Genomic DNA, 15,729 nt, shown 5'->3' with positions numbered 1-15,729 from the left:
AATTCTGATTTGTTTAGAAATCACACACACACACACACACACACATACACACACACACAATGGATATGTACATTGTATATACATTCACACACACATACACATCAACAAAACAGCGTGGAACAACTTTGCCACGCACACATTCACATGCACATGCAGACTCATGGAAGCATTCATGTTTTTAATCTCGTGTAAATAGGATGTCAGCGCTAGAAGGTATCTTAGCAATTACCTAATCAGATCACCTCCTGTATGTAGAAATAGAGGCCCTAGATAGAGGTAAAGTAAATTGCAAAGGTCACACAAGGAATTAGAGCAAGATTAAGAATCTGCGTTTCCTGACTCCCAGGTTTGTTTTACTCTTAACTGTCACCATTTACCTTCTCAATTTTATCGATGGGATAACCCAAGCATCCTAAGAATGTTGATGGTCAAGCTCCTGCGACTTGTCCATTGAAGCAGGACTTGAAATCAGATCTCTTTTATTTTAAATATGAGGCTTGTTTTCATCTAAGTGCTTCTGTCTGGAAGCCCAGAGGGTAGACCCCCTTCCTATTGCGTGAAACAGTGAACGGAGGATAATTTACAGAAAACTCCGTCCTTCGGTTGCAGAGAAAATGTCCAGAGCTGCTTGGTTGTTCAGAGGCCTGGCGGCCCCAACGAGGCTCCCCTGCAAACGGGGCTTCTGCCTTCCTTATTGAATGCGCAACACCTAGCACAAAGGAGGGCTCTCAAACATATTCGTTGAATATATGACATACGAAAGGCAGAAAGGGAAAAGAGGCTGGTTAATGGTTTCCCAATGCATGATGGATGGATAATCTTTATGAGCGCTGAAAAAGTGGGAATGAATGTAGAAAAGACGTGGGAGAAACCCTCAAACAAAGGAGAAGCTCTGTCTCCATCTGATTGAAGCTGCAATCACTCAGCGAGGGCTGAGTGGCTCTGTAGGACTGTGGCTGGCAGAGATATTTAAATAAGGCCTCCTTAAAATTGTTACTCTCCACCCCGCCCCCATTCCCCTTTAAATCCTGTTTCAGTCATTACCCAGGGACCGGATACAGAGATTCCTATGGGGAGTTCTAATGGGTCGATTCAATTTCAACTGGATGACGCCACTTAGCCAAGCATTAAGAGCTACAGCTCCCGGAAAACAAACGACACTGGGAGAGGGAGAGAAAGAAATTATAACAAGGAGCAATAAATCCCTCCCCTCCCCCCTCCCCTCTAACCCATTCACAAGACCTCCAGAAATCATCTACATTCACAAAACAGCCAGCTAGCTCGGCTGAGCAGCACTGCAATCTCGCCTCCCTTCCCTGCCCCCCTGCTCTCTGCAGATTCTATATCAACACACCCTGCGCTGTATAAATAATCACACACTCGGTATCTATTGCTCTGTGGAGATAACCCTGTGTCTACAACTGCAGTTTCTGCAGCTTCGGGCTCATCTGTCAGATTGGAGGAGACAGAGGCGGAGGCGGAGGCGGAGGCAGAAGAGGAGGGGGAGGAGGTAAAGGAGGAGGAAGGGGAGGAGGGAAGGGGGAGGGGAGGAGGAGGGGAAGGAAAAGGCTGGAGGAGGAGGGGAGAAAAGAAAGAGGAGGAGGGGGAGAAGGGGGAGGAGAAAGAGGCGGAGGAGGAGGAGGAGGAGAAATAGGAGAAGGAGGAGGAGAAAGAAGAGGAGGAGGCGGCGAGCAACTTACCCTGCTGAGCTTTCTTTGGGGAATACGTGCATCAAGATTTAGATCTGCAAGGAAAATCTATACAAAGTATCTGCCACTACAGGTCTGACTCTCCTCCCCCCACCACTGCTTTTTTTTTCCCTTTCCGTTTTCTCTGCTGTGTCAGAAAGACCAACCAGACGGAGACAGAACTATCTCTGTTTCTGGCTCCGCTGCCGGAGAAGGAGTTTTCATTCAAGACTTTCTGAAAAGAGGTTGGAGAGACTCAGAGGAGGGCTTTTGAGCCAGATGGGGCATTAATTCTCCTGCTTTTCTCAGCATGGATAGATCCTTCCCTCAAGGTAAGCCATACCGATGAGATCTGAAGGACCCCAGAATTCTTTCTGTGCACAGATTGCCATTCATTCCGGCCGTCGTCTGTGTGTGCGGGTGCGTGTGTGCGTGTGTGTTTGTGTGTATGTGTGTGTGCGCGCACGCGTGTGCACGAGCACAAACGCAAGCGCGTGGGTAAAATGAAATGAAAACCATGTAAACGAGATTTCAATGAATCGGGCTCCTGCAGAACGCGGTTCTTACGGGGTATTTCTAAATCAAAATGGAACTGGAAAATAACCCTTTTGTGGCCAGGCGTCAATTTCGTGTCCAGCCTGTTGACCTTTCCATGCGTTTTGGTGCGTGCCCGGGTCCCTTATAGCGCAGCCTGACCACGCAGACTGGGGATGGAGGGAGAGCCCTTGCCGAGGCCAGTCTGGCTGCCCAGCGGGTATCCTGTCAGCGTGGGGCTAGTCGGCTATTGGCTCACAAGTCTGGGCTGTGCATCGTTCAGATTTCATCACATCACCTTGCCCTGGGTAGAAATGGCGCAAGCTGACACGGCATAACCCCCTACTTACATTGAGTCAGAGCAATGATTTAGAAATCTTTGGATCCATGCCCGGGGGTATGGGCACATGTCTCTATGTGGCATATGGAAATGTCCAAAGCGAGAACCTGTGTGCATGTCTGGTTGGCCAATCGGTGTCGGATAAGACCTCGGGCCGTGATTTCCAGCCCTCTCCATTCTTCTGATTAGAATGATCACGCACCTCTGCGTGCTGCAGACCAGGTCGGGCGAACAGAACAGACCTTGAACTCTTAGACGGAAAATCTGTTTGGAAATGCAAACCACGGTTGCTTTTCTGGGTGCGTGAAAACTTCCCTGTGACCAGCTGGGCTATCGCATGAATTTAGATCTCCCAGGTGTTAAATCGTGTTCCCAACAAGTGAGCAGCATACACGCATACAAATAAGGAACAGGCCAGCAGTTTGAGCCACAAGGAAATATTGGTCTTCCCCCTGTACCTCTAAGTAAACATTTACCAAGACTGTACTGTGATATTCTACACATTTTGTGCGCGCGTGCTCTGGGTTTTGCTTTCTCTAGCCGTGAAACAATCAAGAGGGGGATCCGAGTGGCTTGGATTTGGTGGTATTTTGTTCAGCGTCGAGGAGCTGAGTCGTGAGAAAGGAAAGAATCTAAGGGAAGGGGGACTAGTTCTTCATGAAAGACCTTTGAGACAGAGAAACGCAACCTAGCGAGCCAGCATAAAGAGATCGAGGGCATCAGGAGGGGAAGGGGCTTTCACAGCCTTCCTTTGCTAGCCCCTCGCTCTGCAGATGAAGAAACTGAGGCCTGCAACAAAAGTCACCAGCCCGTAGTCACACACAGCAAAGCAGAGCTGGAGCTAGGGCTAGATCTTAAGTTTCGTGTCTCCTGTAACATGATTTGGGGTCCAGAGGGAGTTTTTTCCTTCTTAAAATGAACAACTCTCATTTTCCTCAGGATTAGAAGCGTGTGGATGCATTTGATATGACCATTTTTCCTGTATTGCTCGTCACTAAAACACCCAGAGCTTTCAAAATGCAAGCTCTTAAAACTGCAAGGCTCCCTGGTTTGAAAGAAATGGCTCTGATTCTTAATGAAACGATTAAAGTCATGAATAGGGCTAGGGGAGCGACGTGACAAGTTAAGAGTTAAATGTGGTGAGAACCTGGCAGCTCCAGCAAGATGTATGCGGTAGGAGTGAGGCCCAGTCAGTGGCTGAGAGGTTAGTAATGTAAACTATATACAACTTGGTATTTGTAAGGGGGGAGTGCTGTGATAGAGATGCAAATGCTTCTGCACAGAGAGGGATTTTGAGAGAGCAGACTTTGGAACAGTAGAACTAAGAAAACATATAAAGCCATAGCAGAAATTGCCCCTATGTGTGCTTTCAGTTATTCTGAGAAGGAGTGTATATAACAGCAGAGCACAGAAAAGGCCAACACACGCCAGAGCCGTTACACAGTAAGGCACAAAACAGCATTGAACCCAAGGGAGTGGGAGCAAACAGGAGCCAGGCTTTCCCTCTCTGCTCCCCCCACCCCTGCCTCCCCGCTCCTTTGAAATTGAGGATGAATCATATTCTATCAGAAAGGATTTATCACAGAAATCAGAACTATCTGAAGGTGTTAGCACAGAAGGCTTTAGATAGGAAAGTTTTCAACTGGAGTCTCAACATGGCAGGTTTTAGGTTCCAGGGAGAAAGCACTTTTTTTTTCCCCCCCTTCATTAACAAGCAGAATTTCTTGAATGGATTTAGCTTTCTAGTCCCTAAATTGACACAAGAAAAGGAATTTCTGTTTAGGTTGAACAGAGCAAATTTCAGGGCGACAGGGGAAAAAAAAAAAAAACTGTTGAGAAAGCTCTGAGCACCTGGCCAGAGGGACTGAGATGGGAGTGGGTTTACAATGCATCATTCATTACTGCAGAGGCACTACGTGACAGAAATCACTAGATCCCATCACTGTACAGCCAAGACTTTTAATCACCTTGGCTCCTGCTTAATACTATGTGATATGTATATTCTGCCTCTTGTTTGCTAGAAAATGCAATTGATCAGCAGCATAGTCAGTTTCTTAATTGTTGCTGCTCACAATGAATGGGCCTTTAGTGGGTGTTTTTCTGAATCCTAAACATGCATGTAGTCGCAGTTTTTCATCTAATCTAGGTACTGCAAACCGGCTCTTGCCTATTCATTTCTCAACACTTTTTTCCCCCTCTTCCCTTCCCCTACAGTATCTATTTCAGTTCATCCTGTTAGCTCAGATCGGATTCAGCACGTCCAGAATGGCAAACAATTTATTGTCATCCAATCCTGTTTTATCCTACTCAACACCCTGAATTTACCCAGGTCCTCCTGCCCACCGTATTGCAGATCTTCCATGGTCCATTCTAAAAAAAAAAAAAAGGTTTTACAGGGCAAGAAGAAACCTTTTAAATGTATTCTGCCAATCCCCTTACCTATAATCAAGAAATAGTACCTCATCATCCCTGATTGATACCCAAAGCTTCCTCTAATCATTGAACCAATCATCTCAACTCCTCAATCTTGCAGCAAACGAATCAATATCCAAAGACTCGTTTTCAACCTAAACACCACATGCCCTTCTTCTTCCCAGACAGAATCCCTTTGGACATGGTTCTGAGTCATTTCTATTATGACCTATATCCCCCAACCTTAGCTTTCAACCTTCTGATCATATCCCTGAGATACCTGGTGACAACCCTGGAATCTCATATGATCATTTTCTGTAGCTTTGAGACCGTGTGTGCCTTCCTTTGAGTCACTGATTCTTGGAATTTTCAGTATGGTTTGAATCCGGTTTCCTTTGGGCAACTAACGAGTCTAACGAATCCAGGGTGTATGTTGTTCTTACAGTGGAAAGGACTTGAAGGGCCTCATACCTTCTTTGTGTGATCAATGGTGAACAAATCTATTTCTTATAAGTTTGTCAAGAGATTCTTCCCAATCCATAGCTCCTACATCCACATACCCTGCAAGTCATCTGAACAATATGTCCTTGTTATTTGAGTGTGCCAATGAAAACTACCTGTTCTTTTCTAATGCTGAGATTATGAATCTTAATAAAGATACAACAAAGGTTGAGGTGCGAGGCTTCAGGAGGCTGTGAGTTCAAGTGAATAAAATAGAATTTTGCCTTTGAATATCCAAATATGTAAGCAAGGCCATGTTGCTTAGTTTTCCCTCAAGGATTGAACATGCAGAAGGTGTAGACAAAGATAAGTCTTGTCAAATGATGTAGTTATATAATCATAAACAATAATGGGGCACAGTCTTTCAGAATCACCTAGTCCATCCCTATAATTATATAGATAGTGAAACTGTGGTCCAAGCAAAGCAAGTGATTTGATGAAAGTTATACAGATATTTGTCTTAGGCTCTCCATAGTGTTTATCTGCGTTCTCTGTGTTGCATTAAATAACACTGAAACAACTCACACTGGTTCTGTGATGTTATGTGCCAGCAAAGTTATTTTTAACCAAATTAAATCTTCTTTTCAAAAAATGAACAGATGTAAATGCAACTAAACAGGTTTGCATGGGGATATAGCCTCTCGAGGCAATGAGGCTGGTCATATTGTTAGCCCTGAGTCCTTTATGAACTGCATCCTTATTTTTCCTGTTATTGAACTTCGGGCATATTTTAGTATCATGTTTGCTTGCTTATGGAAGCTTAATCAAGCACTATGTTCTTTCACTTGTTCATTCTATTACTCATTCAAGCTTTCCATCCCATACAGTAGTGTGAGTAACCAATCTATTTTGAGACGCCTGAAATCTGATGGATTTCAAATATGTACTTTGTTCATGATGTTGTTTCCTAGGTCCTAATGCCTCCAGGGTGACTCTTAGGTTTGCGTTTAGGTTTCTTTGTGTCCACCTTTTTGGCGGTTCAGTCTTCTGGTGCAATACAGTAAACTGCTATGGGTACAGTGTTTTCCTCATAGTCACCATGAACAATACTAGGCTCAGTCAAATCCTTGAGGGAATAGCCACCAACCATCCTGGATTGCAGTAAAATGGAGATACAGCACATGCTTTCTTAGCTTAAATCTGATATAAGAACATTGCTGCTCTTTAAGAAAGCTAGTTTATTGTATTGTGTAAGGTAAGGATAGAGAAAAGTACTCCAAGCAGATTCTGCCAAGTAAATGCCATCAATAAAACTTGATTTAGGGCAGGGGTCTTCAAACTTTTTAAAGTGGGGGCCAGATCACGGTCCCTCAGAGAGCTGGAGGGCCGGACTATATGAACTACTAATTCCTACTGTAACACCTCGGCTGCGCTCACTGCCCAAAAAACCTGGCGGGCCGGATCAGACTCCTCTGCGAGCCGCATGTGGCCCTCGGGCCGTAGTTTGAAGACCCCTGATTTAGGGTAGTAATAAGTATAATCATGGGTAATATTTAAAATAATTCAGGGCTCATCTTGTATGGTTCTTTCAGCCCCAGTATTACTTCCATATATATATCTATATAACTATATATCTATATCTATATCTCTCTGTATATATCTATCTATATCTATTTGTGTGTATGTATATAGATAGAAATAGATGTAGGTATAGATATAGATACATAAATAAACCGATTGTGTAGCCACACTGTCATTTAGAAAGAATTACCTCCTCAATAAGTTAAATCAGCCTATAAGATGAGGAGAGCTGTAGGATGATTAGTCTTGGCATCCTGTCCCTCTGGGAAGCCATTTTTCCTATTATTCTGCAGATAGCCTAATATCTGCCCTCTGCATCTCTGCCACATCTCTGCCATTATTGCATCTTGCTTGCTTGCCTCTATGCATTGAATCAAGCAATGCCATTTCTCACTTGTTTATTTATGCTTCTCACAAATTTCAATGAAAGGAGAATTTATACATGAAAATTCACAGAAGACTTTTGAGGCTTTCTCTTTGACATCAGCATTGCCTTGGGGAGTGGCCTTTATGCTTGGAATCAGGGTCCATTTTTATTAGAATTTTGATGCTCAAGGCCTGGATTTCTCTGGTAGCAAGCATCTGAATGAGCTAGCTGCTCCTGTGACCCTTGTCATATGATGGAATACAAAAGAAATCAATGATCCGATCTTTGCTCCTAAAGTGTTTTATTGTCTGAATGGGAAGATCAGACTTGCCTGTAAAGAGGTAGGTGAGGTCATTGCAGAATAAATATGTAACATGAAATCTACTGTAAAGTGATCCAAGGTAGTGGTGGTGACAGGGCCTAAGCTTTATAAGTTCCCTGCAAAGTACTCTCGCCTGTGTGGTCTCATTAATTGTTTCTATTTCTTCTCTCCTAGGATTCTCTGATGTTCCCTAAGGTCTATGTAAATACAAGGGCTCTTTATCACCATAAGTGCCATCCTGACCCAAAGCCACTCAGAACTCAAGAATCAAGACAAAATGGATGCTGCAGTGACAGATGACTTCCAACAGATCCTGCCTATCGAACAGCTGCGCTCTACTCATGCTAGCAATGATTATGTGGACCGGCCTCCAGCCCCCTGTAAACAGGCCCTCTCCAGCCCTTCCCTCATTGTGCAAACCCACAAATCTGATTGGTCCTTGGCTACCATGCCTACTGCTCTCCCCCGCAGTCTCAGCCAGTGCCATCAATTGCAGCCCTTGCCTCAGCATCTGAGCCAATCTAGCATTGCCAGCTCAATGTCCCATAGCACCACTGCCTCTGATCAAAGGCTCCTGGCCAGCATTACACCCTCACCTTCCGGCCAGTCCATCATCCGAACCCAGCCTGGAACGGGGGCCCACCCGAAGGTTGACGGTGCTCTGAAGGGAGAAGATGAGCAATCCGCAATGCATCCCAATGAGCACCTCTTCATCTGTGAGGAGTGTGGGCGCTGCAAGTGTGTCCTCTGCACAGCATCGCGCCCTCTCCCCTCCTGCTGGCTGTGCAACCAGCGTTGCCTTTGCTCTGCCGAGAGCCTCCTCGATTATGGCACTTGTCTCTGCTGTGTTAAGGGCCTCTTCTACCACTGCTCCACTGATGATGAAGACAACTGCGCTGATGAGCCCTGCTCCTGCGGGCCTAGCTCCTGCTTTGTCCGCTGGGCAGCCATGAGCCTCATCTCCCTCTTCTTACCCTGCCTGTGCTGCTACCTGCCTACCCGTGGATGCCTCCATCTCTGCCAGCAGGGCTATGATAGCCTCCGGCGACCAGGCTGCCGCTGTAAGAGGCACACCAACACTGTGTGCAGGAAGATCTCCTCTGGTAGCGCGCCTTTCCCCAAGGCCCAGGAGAAGTCTGTATGACCTCCTCACCAAATGGATCCAGAGCTTTCTCCTTCCAGCCCCCATCAGTAATGCAACCGCCTCATCTTCGAAGAGGGGAAGGAGGAGTAAAGTAGCCAAAGCTAGGGCCTCACCAATTTTTGTTCCTGCAGTGTCAGGGGAATGGCCAAGTGCATCCTAGCGTAGGATGCCTTGTTCTTTCTCACAGTATCTACCCCACTCCTCCCCAACCTTTTCCCACCCCATCCCACCCCACCCCACCCCACCATCTCAGCCCTTAAGGCTGTCATGACAAATTCAGGTGATATATCGGATTGAGATTGAACACTGAGGACTGGCAGAGCCAGCAACGTGGAGGTTTAGGGGCTCCCTAATGCAAAGCCTCTCGATGCAGGCTCTGAGCGTCACTCTTCTTTCCACTGTGCCTTTGAAAACTTTCTTCTAGAAGGTTTTCACAGGCCCATGTGGAACAACATTCACTATTCCAGGGACCTTACCCTTTCTCCCTGTTGAGTGCCCTTCTCTTCTTGAGTCTTCTTTCTCTCCTCTCTCCTCTTCTTTCATCACTCCGTTCCGGACCCCTTCCCCCTTCATTCTCACCCACTCTGCTTTCCCTCTTTTCATGCCGTCTCCGTCCCGAGTTTTACTCCTCCCTTCCCGCTCTCTCGGTATAATCCTTTCTCTGCTTGTATTTCTGTCTTGTGTGATAATGTCTTTGCTCTCTCTACCTGTCCCTCTTTCTCTAACACATCCCAAAGTGCTGTTTTTTCCGTAGGGTGTTTCCTTTGACGCCAAACTTTGCTATGCTATACTATTTACTAATTTTCATTAAGGGAAATGGATTACTGTAATGGACTGATCACTAGCAATAGTCTATATCCTGACGTGTGTGTGCACTTATAACCACACTTAACCGGTTTGTGAGCATATAAAGCAAAAGTATCTTACATTTCCAGGTTTAATTGGTTGGAGTTTTACTCCCTTTCCCAATAATGAACTTATAGTACTGACAGATTCCACTAGCATGCTGAGTAGGATAGTAAATCAGGATGCTCATAACTCCGTATGTCTGACCCAAGTGCCAAAGGCAGACGTGCTTTATAGCTAAATGAACAAAGCAAAGGATATCAAAGAGGTCTGTTCTCTCTTAGAAGCTAACTGCCCTGAGACTGCATGGCTCAGGCCTTAATAATGGACATCAAAAGTCATAAAACTGTAGAGCTGGAAGGAATCTTAACAGTTAATCTAGTTCAATGCCCTTATTTTACAGATGGGAAGACTGAGACCTGGAGGTAGGAAGGGAATTGGCTCAAGGCCACACACGGAGTTAATGGCAGAGTTGGGACTGGAATGCAGGCCGTCTGACTCCTAGTTCCATTTTCCCTACCCTGTCCCATGCGAAGCCGTGGGACTTTTCTCTGAGGGCTCTATTAACAATGACAGAAAGCCATTCCCATTCAATTTTCAGGAACCATGCCAAGTTAGTGTGGTGATCTTTATTATACAGAGCCAGGTGGGTAGCTAACTAGCTACCAGGTGCTGGGGACTTCCCCCAGCGGACATCACCTTTGGCTCTGTCACCTTATAGAAGCTTGTGTGGAAAAGAAAAGAACATTTAAAGAAGTCCTAACCAAGCTGTATCTTTGCCATCGCGCCTCCTTTTGCTGCACAACACTGTGCTTACTCCTGACTTTACTATGACAGTTGCCTGAGAACCTAAATTTCAGCAACAGCGGAAAACTGAGACGAAAAGGGTGTATGATACAGACAACTGACTTCTCTTTTGCAAAGTACTGAGAGCCTGTGCTGTGAGTGAATACCTTTGGATGGAAAACAGCTGCGGTGATGAAGGCAGGCTCCGAAAGGCTGATGCGAAAAGACGAAAAGAACTGGATGCGGTTTCCCTCTGTAAGTGAATCCAACACTACAGAATTCAGAGATTGAGGGCACTTGCTTGAAATGAAGGTGCTCCAACTTAGTATAAGACTTCCAGACTCTAACTTTATCTATCATCTCTTTGAAAGTGTGCATGGATGTGTATCGCAGGGTGGAGAGGTAGGGAGAGATGTAGAATCATACCCAGGGGGACAAAAAAAGAAGGGACCATCTATAACCCCCTGTTGGATGTGTACTATAGAAACATGTGCCACTCAGTCATTGTTAGTTCTGAATCTTCCTAAAGTGTACTGACATTTGGGTTGCGCACAGCTCCACGCCTTCATGTTCACCTCCTCTTCTAGAATTGCTTTGCTCTATTTTTGTATATATAAATATGTTATGATGATTATTAATAATGTTAATGATATTGCTGCAAATGGTGCCATATATAAGGTTTGGCTTCTTGGAAAATTTATAAACCCAAACCAATACCTGTAACCTCTTAAGTTGCTTTCAGATCCTTTAATTTTTAAGTACTTTTTTGTTTTGTTTTGTTAATCTTATAAATTTGCCTGATTGAACTTTGAACTTATATACCCTTAAAAGCTGTGCCCAGTGCTCTGGGGCAAGCTGGATGGTGATGAGTCGCAACACACACTTCTCTCCGCTTCTGCCTGATATTTGCTTAGTGCTGAGATATATAAGGATTCTATGACACTAGTGCTTTGTTCCTGGAGCTAATGTTATTCTATGGATGTTTGCTTCTTAGTTTCAGGGCCCAAAGCAATGCAAGCAAGTCCCTTCTCCTTGATAGCTCCTTGATAACCCAATCCTGCAGTCCTTACTCAGGCAAATGGTGCACTGCCGGAGGGGCCCTGGGATCTGCCATATACCCAGATGAGCTCTTCCCAGTGTGTTTCTAAATGGCCTTACACTTGGTAGAAGAAACTGAAGGGTTACTCAAATGCAGTTGCAATCTGCAATCTGCTGCTGAGTCAGGGCTTTCACTTGTGTCCAAGTTGGCCTGATGTGGACTGCATCTGGTTTACGTATAGATGGGTCCTGTTGGGGTACGCGCACGGACGTGTGAGTGAGTGTGCATATGTATCCCTTCTGTGATTATATATATATATATATATATATATATATATATATATATATATATATAACCTTTGTAAATATATATATTCACACATCTCTATATATTTTAATGTATTGCACATGTATATTTAAAATATATACGAAAGAACTCTAAATCCTGCAGAGAGGCTCTGTTTTCATTATTTTTCGACTTTGTGTCATGTACTGTATAAACAAGAATATTTAGAGGGTGTTTCCTGCTTAGCATTTTTTTGCAGTTAAGTCATCTGTTACCCCCTAACTCTACTGCTTTCTACATATTGGTCCCTTGATACATTTCATATGGCTTTAGCCAAGAGTTTTTCTTTGGTTCCAGCCCATCTTCCCTCATCACGATAGCTATAATAAATGTAGTGAACACTTACATAGTGCTTACTATGTGCTAAGCATGATCTTAAGCACAGTACCAAATATTAGCTAATTTAATGCTCACAATAATTCTATGATGTAGATACTATTACGATATCCATTTTACAGATGAGAAAACTGGAACACAGAGAGGCTTGTAAATGGCTGAGCTAAGATTTGAACCTATGCTGTCTGACTCCTGAGTCTATGCTCCGGAATCAGCTATAGAAGTCTGGAGCATGATGTCAACTTTGTTGGTATAACAAGCCTCCAATAGTATATAGTCATTTCCCTAACTCCAGTCCACCTCCAGCCTAAGAGCTGAAACAAATGTGCTCCTACGTTAAGAGTGAAACAATAGTCGTGGACATCATATCTTAGCTGTCTCACTTCCCGACATGGTGACATTACAAATTTTTTCACTACTCCCTTTGAAAATATGCTTGCAGTCAGTTGCCATTTCTCAGACAGCTTATGTTGTAGAGCTAGTAGAGAAGTATTTTCACTTGTTACAGAGAGGGTAAGAGTTTATTTGGCCTTCTCTTTATAGATCCAGGAAACCTAATGGTATTTTTCTGCAGAAAGTAGAACTAAAACTATTTTTGAAACTTGAGATTGGTTGGAGCTGTTAACATTGAGTGCATTCTTCTCATTCAAATGTAGGCAATCCACTGATGACCATTGGACAGTATAATACCCAACCTTTTCCCCTCACCTCTCTCACACGGACAATCTTTTACTCTTAGCCAGTAGATGTAAAAACATCAACTTCAACATCAACATTTTATAGTTGGAGAAAAAGATGCACAGAAAGGAAAGTAACCTGTCCAGAGTCACGTAGTTCTGAGTTTGGGTGGAATTATGACTTAATTCCATATCCAGATGTCTTTTCTGAGTTTCTTCCCAGGAAAGTAGGAGTAAGGAGAAAGAGTAGGGAAGTAGGGAAGGGAAGAGAGCACACTTAAAGCAGTGTATGTTGGCCACAATCTGTTTCGTGATAAGCTAATCTTTCACGCTCATGTGACAGGCCTACTGTGTCTGAGGGAGGAAAGAAGAAGAATTTATCTCATATCTCCCATTCCATTAGTCAAATACCTTCCACGTGGGATATCATTTCCCCTTTACTTCTGGGTAGCGCATGTGTGGGTGCCCAAGCATGTCATGTACCTTGGCTTCTCCTGCCTCAGCAGCAATGGAATAACATTGTGGCTCCACTACCAACAGCGAGGCAAGTGTGTGGATAGAGGAAGACACATGAACTTAAAGTGCACACTAGGCTGGTGCTTTCCCCTTACATCTTTAATCATGTTCATTTAAAATGACTTAGAGATAACCTACTGTATCTTTAAAGAACATAAGGCTTTATTGTGGTGCTCAGAATTGTACTAAATTTGCCTTCTTGAATCTATGTATTCTCTGATGTGCTTTGAAGGGCTTCGTTCTACATGGAAATTAAGTTTTAGTACAACTAGAGGAGTAACAAAGTCTCAAGATAGCCTTCTTGGTGTAAAAATGAAACTTTATTGTACTGAGCTCTTCAAAAAGCATGTCTAAGCCAATGCATGTACAGTACGGCAATTCGCATATGTTCATTTAGGCTCCATCAGCACAATAACAAAAAACTGGTCAAGTTAATAAATTCAGAAAAAAGTGGTTAAACAAGTTATTTTGTAACATGGAAATAAAACACTCTGTTGGTTGACTGGATTTGTTTTCATATTTCAACTAATTGTGATGGCGCCATAAAGACACATTCTTTCTTTCTCTCACATATGGATGATGGGAGGGTGTACCACGTTCCTACTATTTTAACTACTGGGAGGTTTATGAAATTCAGGGAAACCTAGAAGTAGATCAGGGGGTTTGTTGCTATCAGAACAATCACCAATTTTACAGATCAATCTGTTTCCCCAGCCTTCACTGTTCACATTTCACGTTTCTCCTCTCAGCTCCATCTAATTCTTAACCTGCACTCTCAAAATATTACATTTAGACAGGCCCTCTGCTAACATCCAATCCAGTCTTCCCACCTGTACAGGAACCCGGCCTGGAGCAGGTCTGCCTCCGGCTGGCCTGTAGGGTGTGGGTTCTTGACTTTGTGCAGGAAAAAATTCACAACACAAGTCCAGATGATTTTGAGAGTACATTTATTAAAGGTAGGGACAGTGAGACAAGATGGGGCCTAGGATAGAAGAAGCAAGAGGAGAGAGACTAGGTGGGCCTGCTTTGATTCCCTAAAAGTGTTATAGGAAAGAAACGAGCCTAAGCTGGGCTGCTTTGGCTCACTGAGAAGTCTGGGAAAAGGAGGTCTTGGGGACAGGTTCAGAGGGTTTGCTTGGGATGAGTGTCCTCTGCCCAGTGCTCCCTTAGTTGCAAGTCTGTGGAGACCCTTAGAGTTTAGGAAATGCACATTGCCCGGGGAAAGAAGAGGGTGGGGAAAGGCTGGGGCATGCTCTCAGAGCGGGAGGCTAGACACATTCTAAAAGTTATACTATCCTTTATTCTCATACACAATAATTCCCTGTGCCCTACAGACCATTCTTACCGGAAGTCAAGCATCTAGTTGATGAAGAAAACACCCCATTGATGTGGTTTCATATCTATGGTCAAGTCATAAAAAACACTAAATGAATTCCACTGGGTTAATTCTTTTTTTATTTTTTCATATAAAAAAAAAAATGAGCATGGCTGGTATAGCGCAGTGGTTGAGCATCGACCTATGAAGCAGGAGGTCACGGTTCAACTCATGGTCAGGGCACATGCCCGGGTTGCAGGCTTGATTCCCAGTCAGGAGCATGCAGGAGGCATCTGATCAATGATTCTCATTGATATTTCTATCTCTCTCTTTCCTTTCCTCTCTGAAATCAATAAAAATATATTATTTTTAAAAAAGAAATGATGATCCCTAGCCGGCTTGGCTTAGTGGATAGAGTGTCAGCCTGCGGACTGAAGGGTCCCAGGTTCCATTCTGGCCAAGGGCACATGTCTGGGTTGCAGCTCAATCCCCAGTAGGGGTGGGGAGGGGGGTGCAGGAGGAAGCCGATCAATGATTCTCATCGTTGATGTTTCTATCTCTCCTTATCTCTTCCTTTCTGAAATCAATAAAGAAATACATTTTTTTAAAAAGAATGATGAGCATAAGGGAATTCTGAAAAATTTCCAAGGTAAATAATGAAATCATGCTATCATTTCAAACAATCTACCAAAACTGTTCTCCAGTGACCTCCATTTAGTGAGTCTATTGATTACTTCTCTGTTCTCATTGTACCTGACCTACAAGCAGCATTTGACACAGTTGCCTACACTGTCCTCCTAAAAAACACTTTTATTACTTGGCTTCCAGGATAACAGACTGCTGTTTTTTCCTCCTACTTCACTGTCTGCTCCTTCTCTGTATTCTCTGCTGGATCCTCTCACCGCCCTTTTCATATTCAAGTATCCCATGGATTGGTCCTTGGAATCTGGTCTTTGGGTACCATTTACATGATGACTCAAAGTTATATCTCCAGCCTGACTGCTCCCCTATACTTCCCACTCAAATATTCAACTGCCTAT

The 15,729-nt window shown here is 43.9% G+C and overlaps 1 protein-coding gene across 4 annotated transcripts in view; it reads left to right on the top strand.

Moving 5' to 3' along the window:
- Positions 1-15,290, top strand: part of SPRY3 (sprouty RTK signaling antagonist 3) — a 70,093-nt gene extending 54,803 nt beyond the window's left edge. For 2 of the 4 annotated variants that reach the window (XM_084871147.1, XM_084871150.1), the window contains exon 2: positions 7,860-15,290. In XM_084871147.1, coding sequence (XP_084727273.1) covers positions 7,963-8,829 — 867 coding nt within the window. In that variant the 5' untranslated portion in view covers positions 7,860-7,962 and the 3' untranslated portion in view covers positions 8,830-15,290. Of the gene's footprint in view, positions 1-1,441; positions 1,511-1,845; positions 2,021-7,859 lie in introns of those variants that run through there. The other 2 variants (XM_084871149.1, XM_084871148.1) reach the window with 2 other exon arrangements.
- The last annotated feature ends 439 nt before the right edge of the window (positions 15,291-15,729 follow it).

Source organism: Pipistrellus hanaki, assembly GCF_964339955.1.
Source record: "Pipistrellus hanaki genome assembly, chromosome: X".
NCBI classification, from domain to species: domain Eukaryota; kingdom Metazoa; phylum Chordata; class Mammalia; order Chiroptera; family Vespertilionidae; genus Pipistrellus; species Pipistrellus hanaki.
Note: the sequence above shows the minus strand (reverse complement) of the source record. Positions and strands in the feature narration are given on the sequence as shown.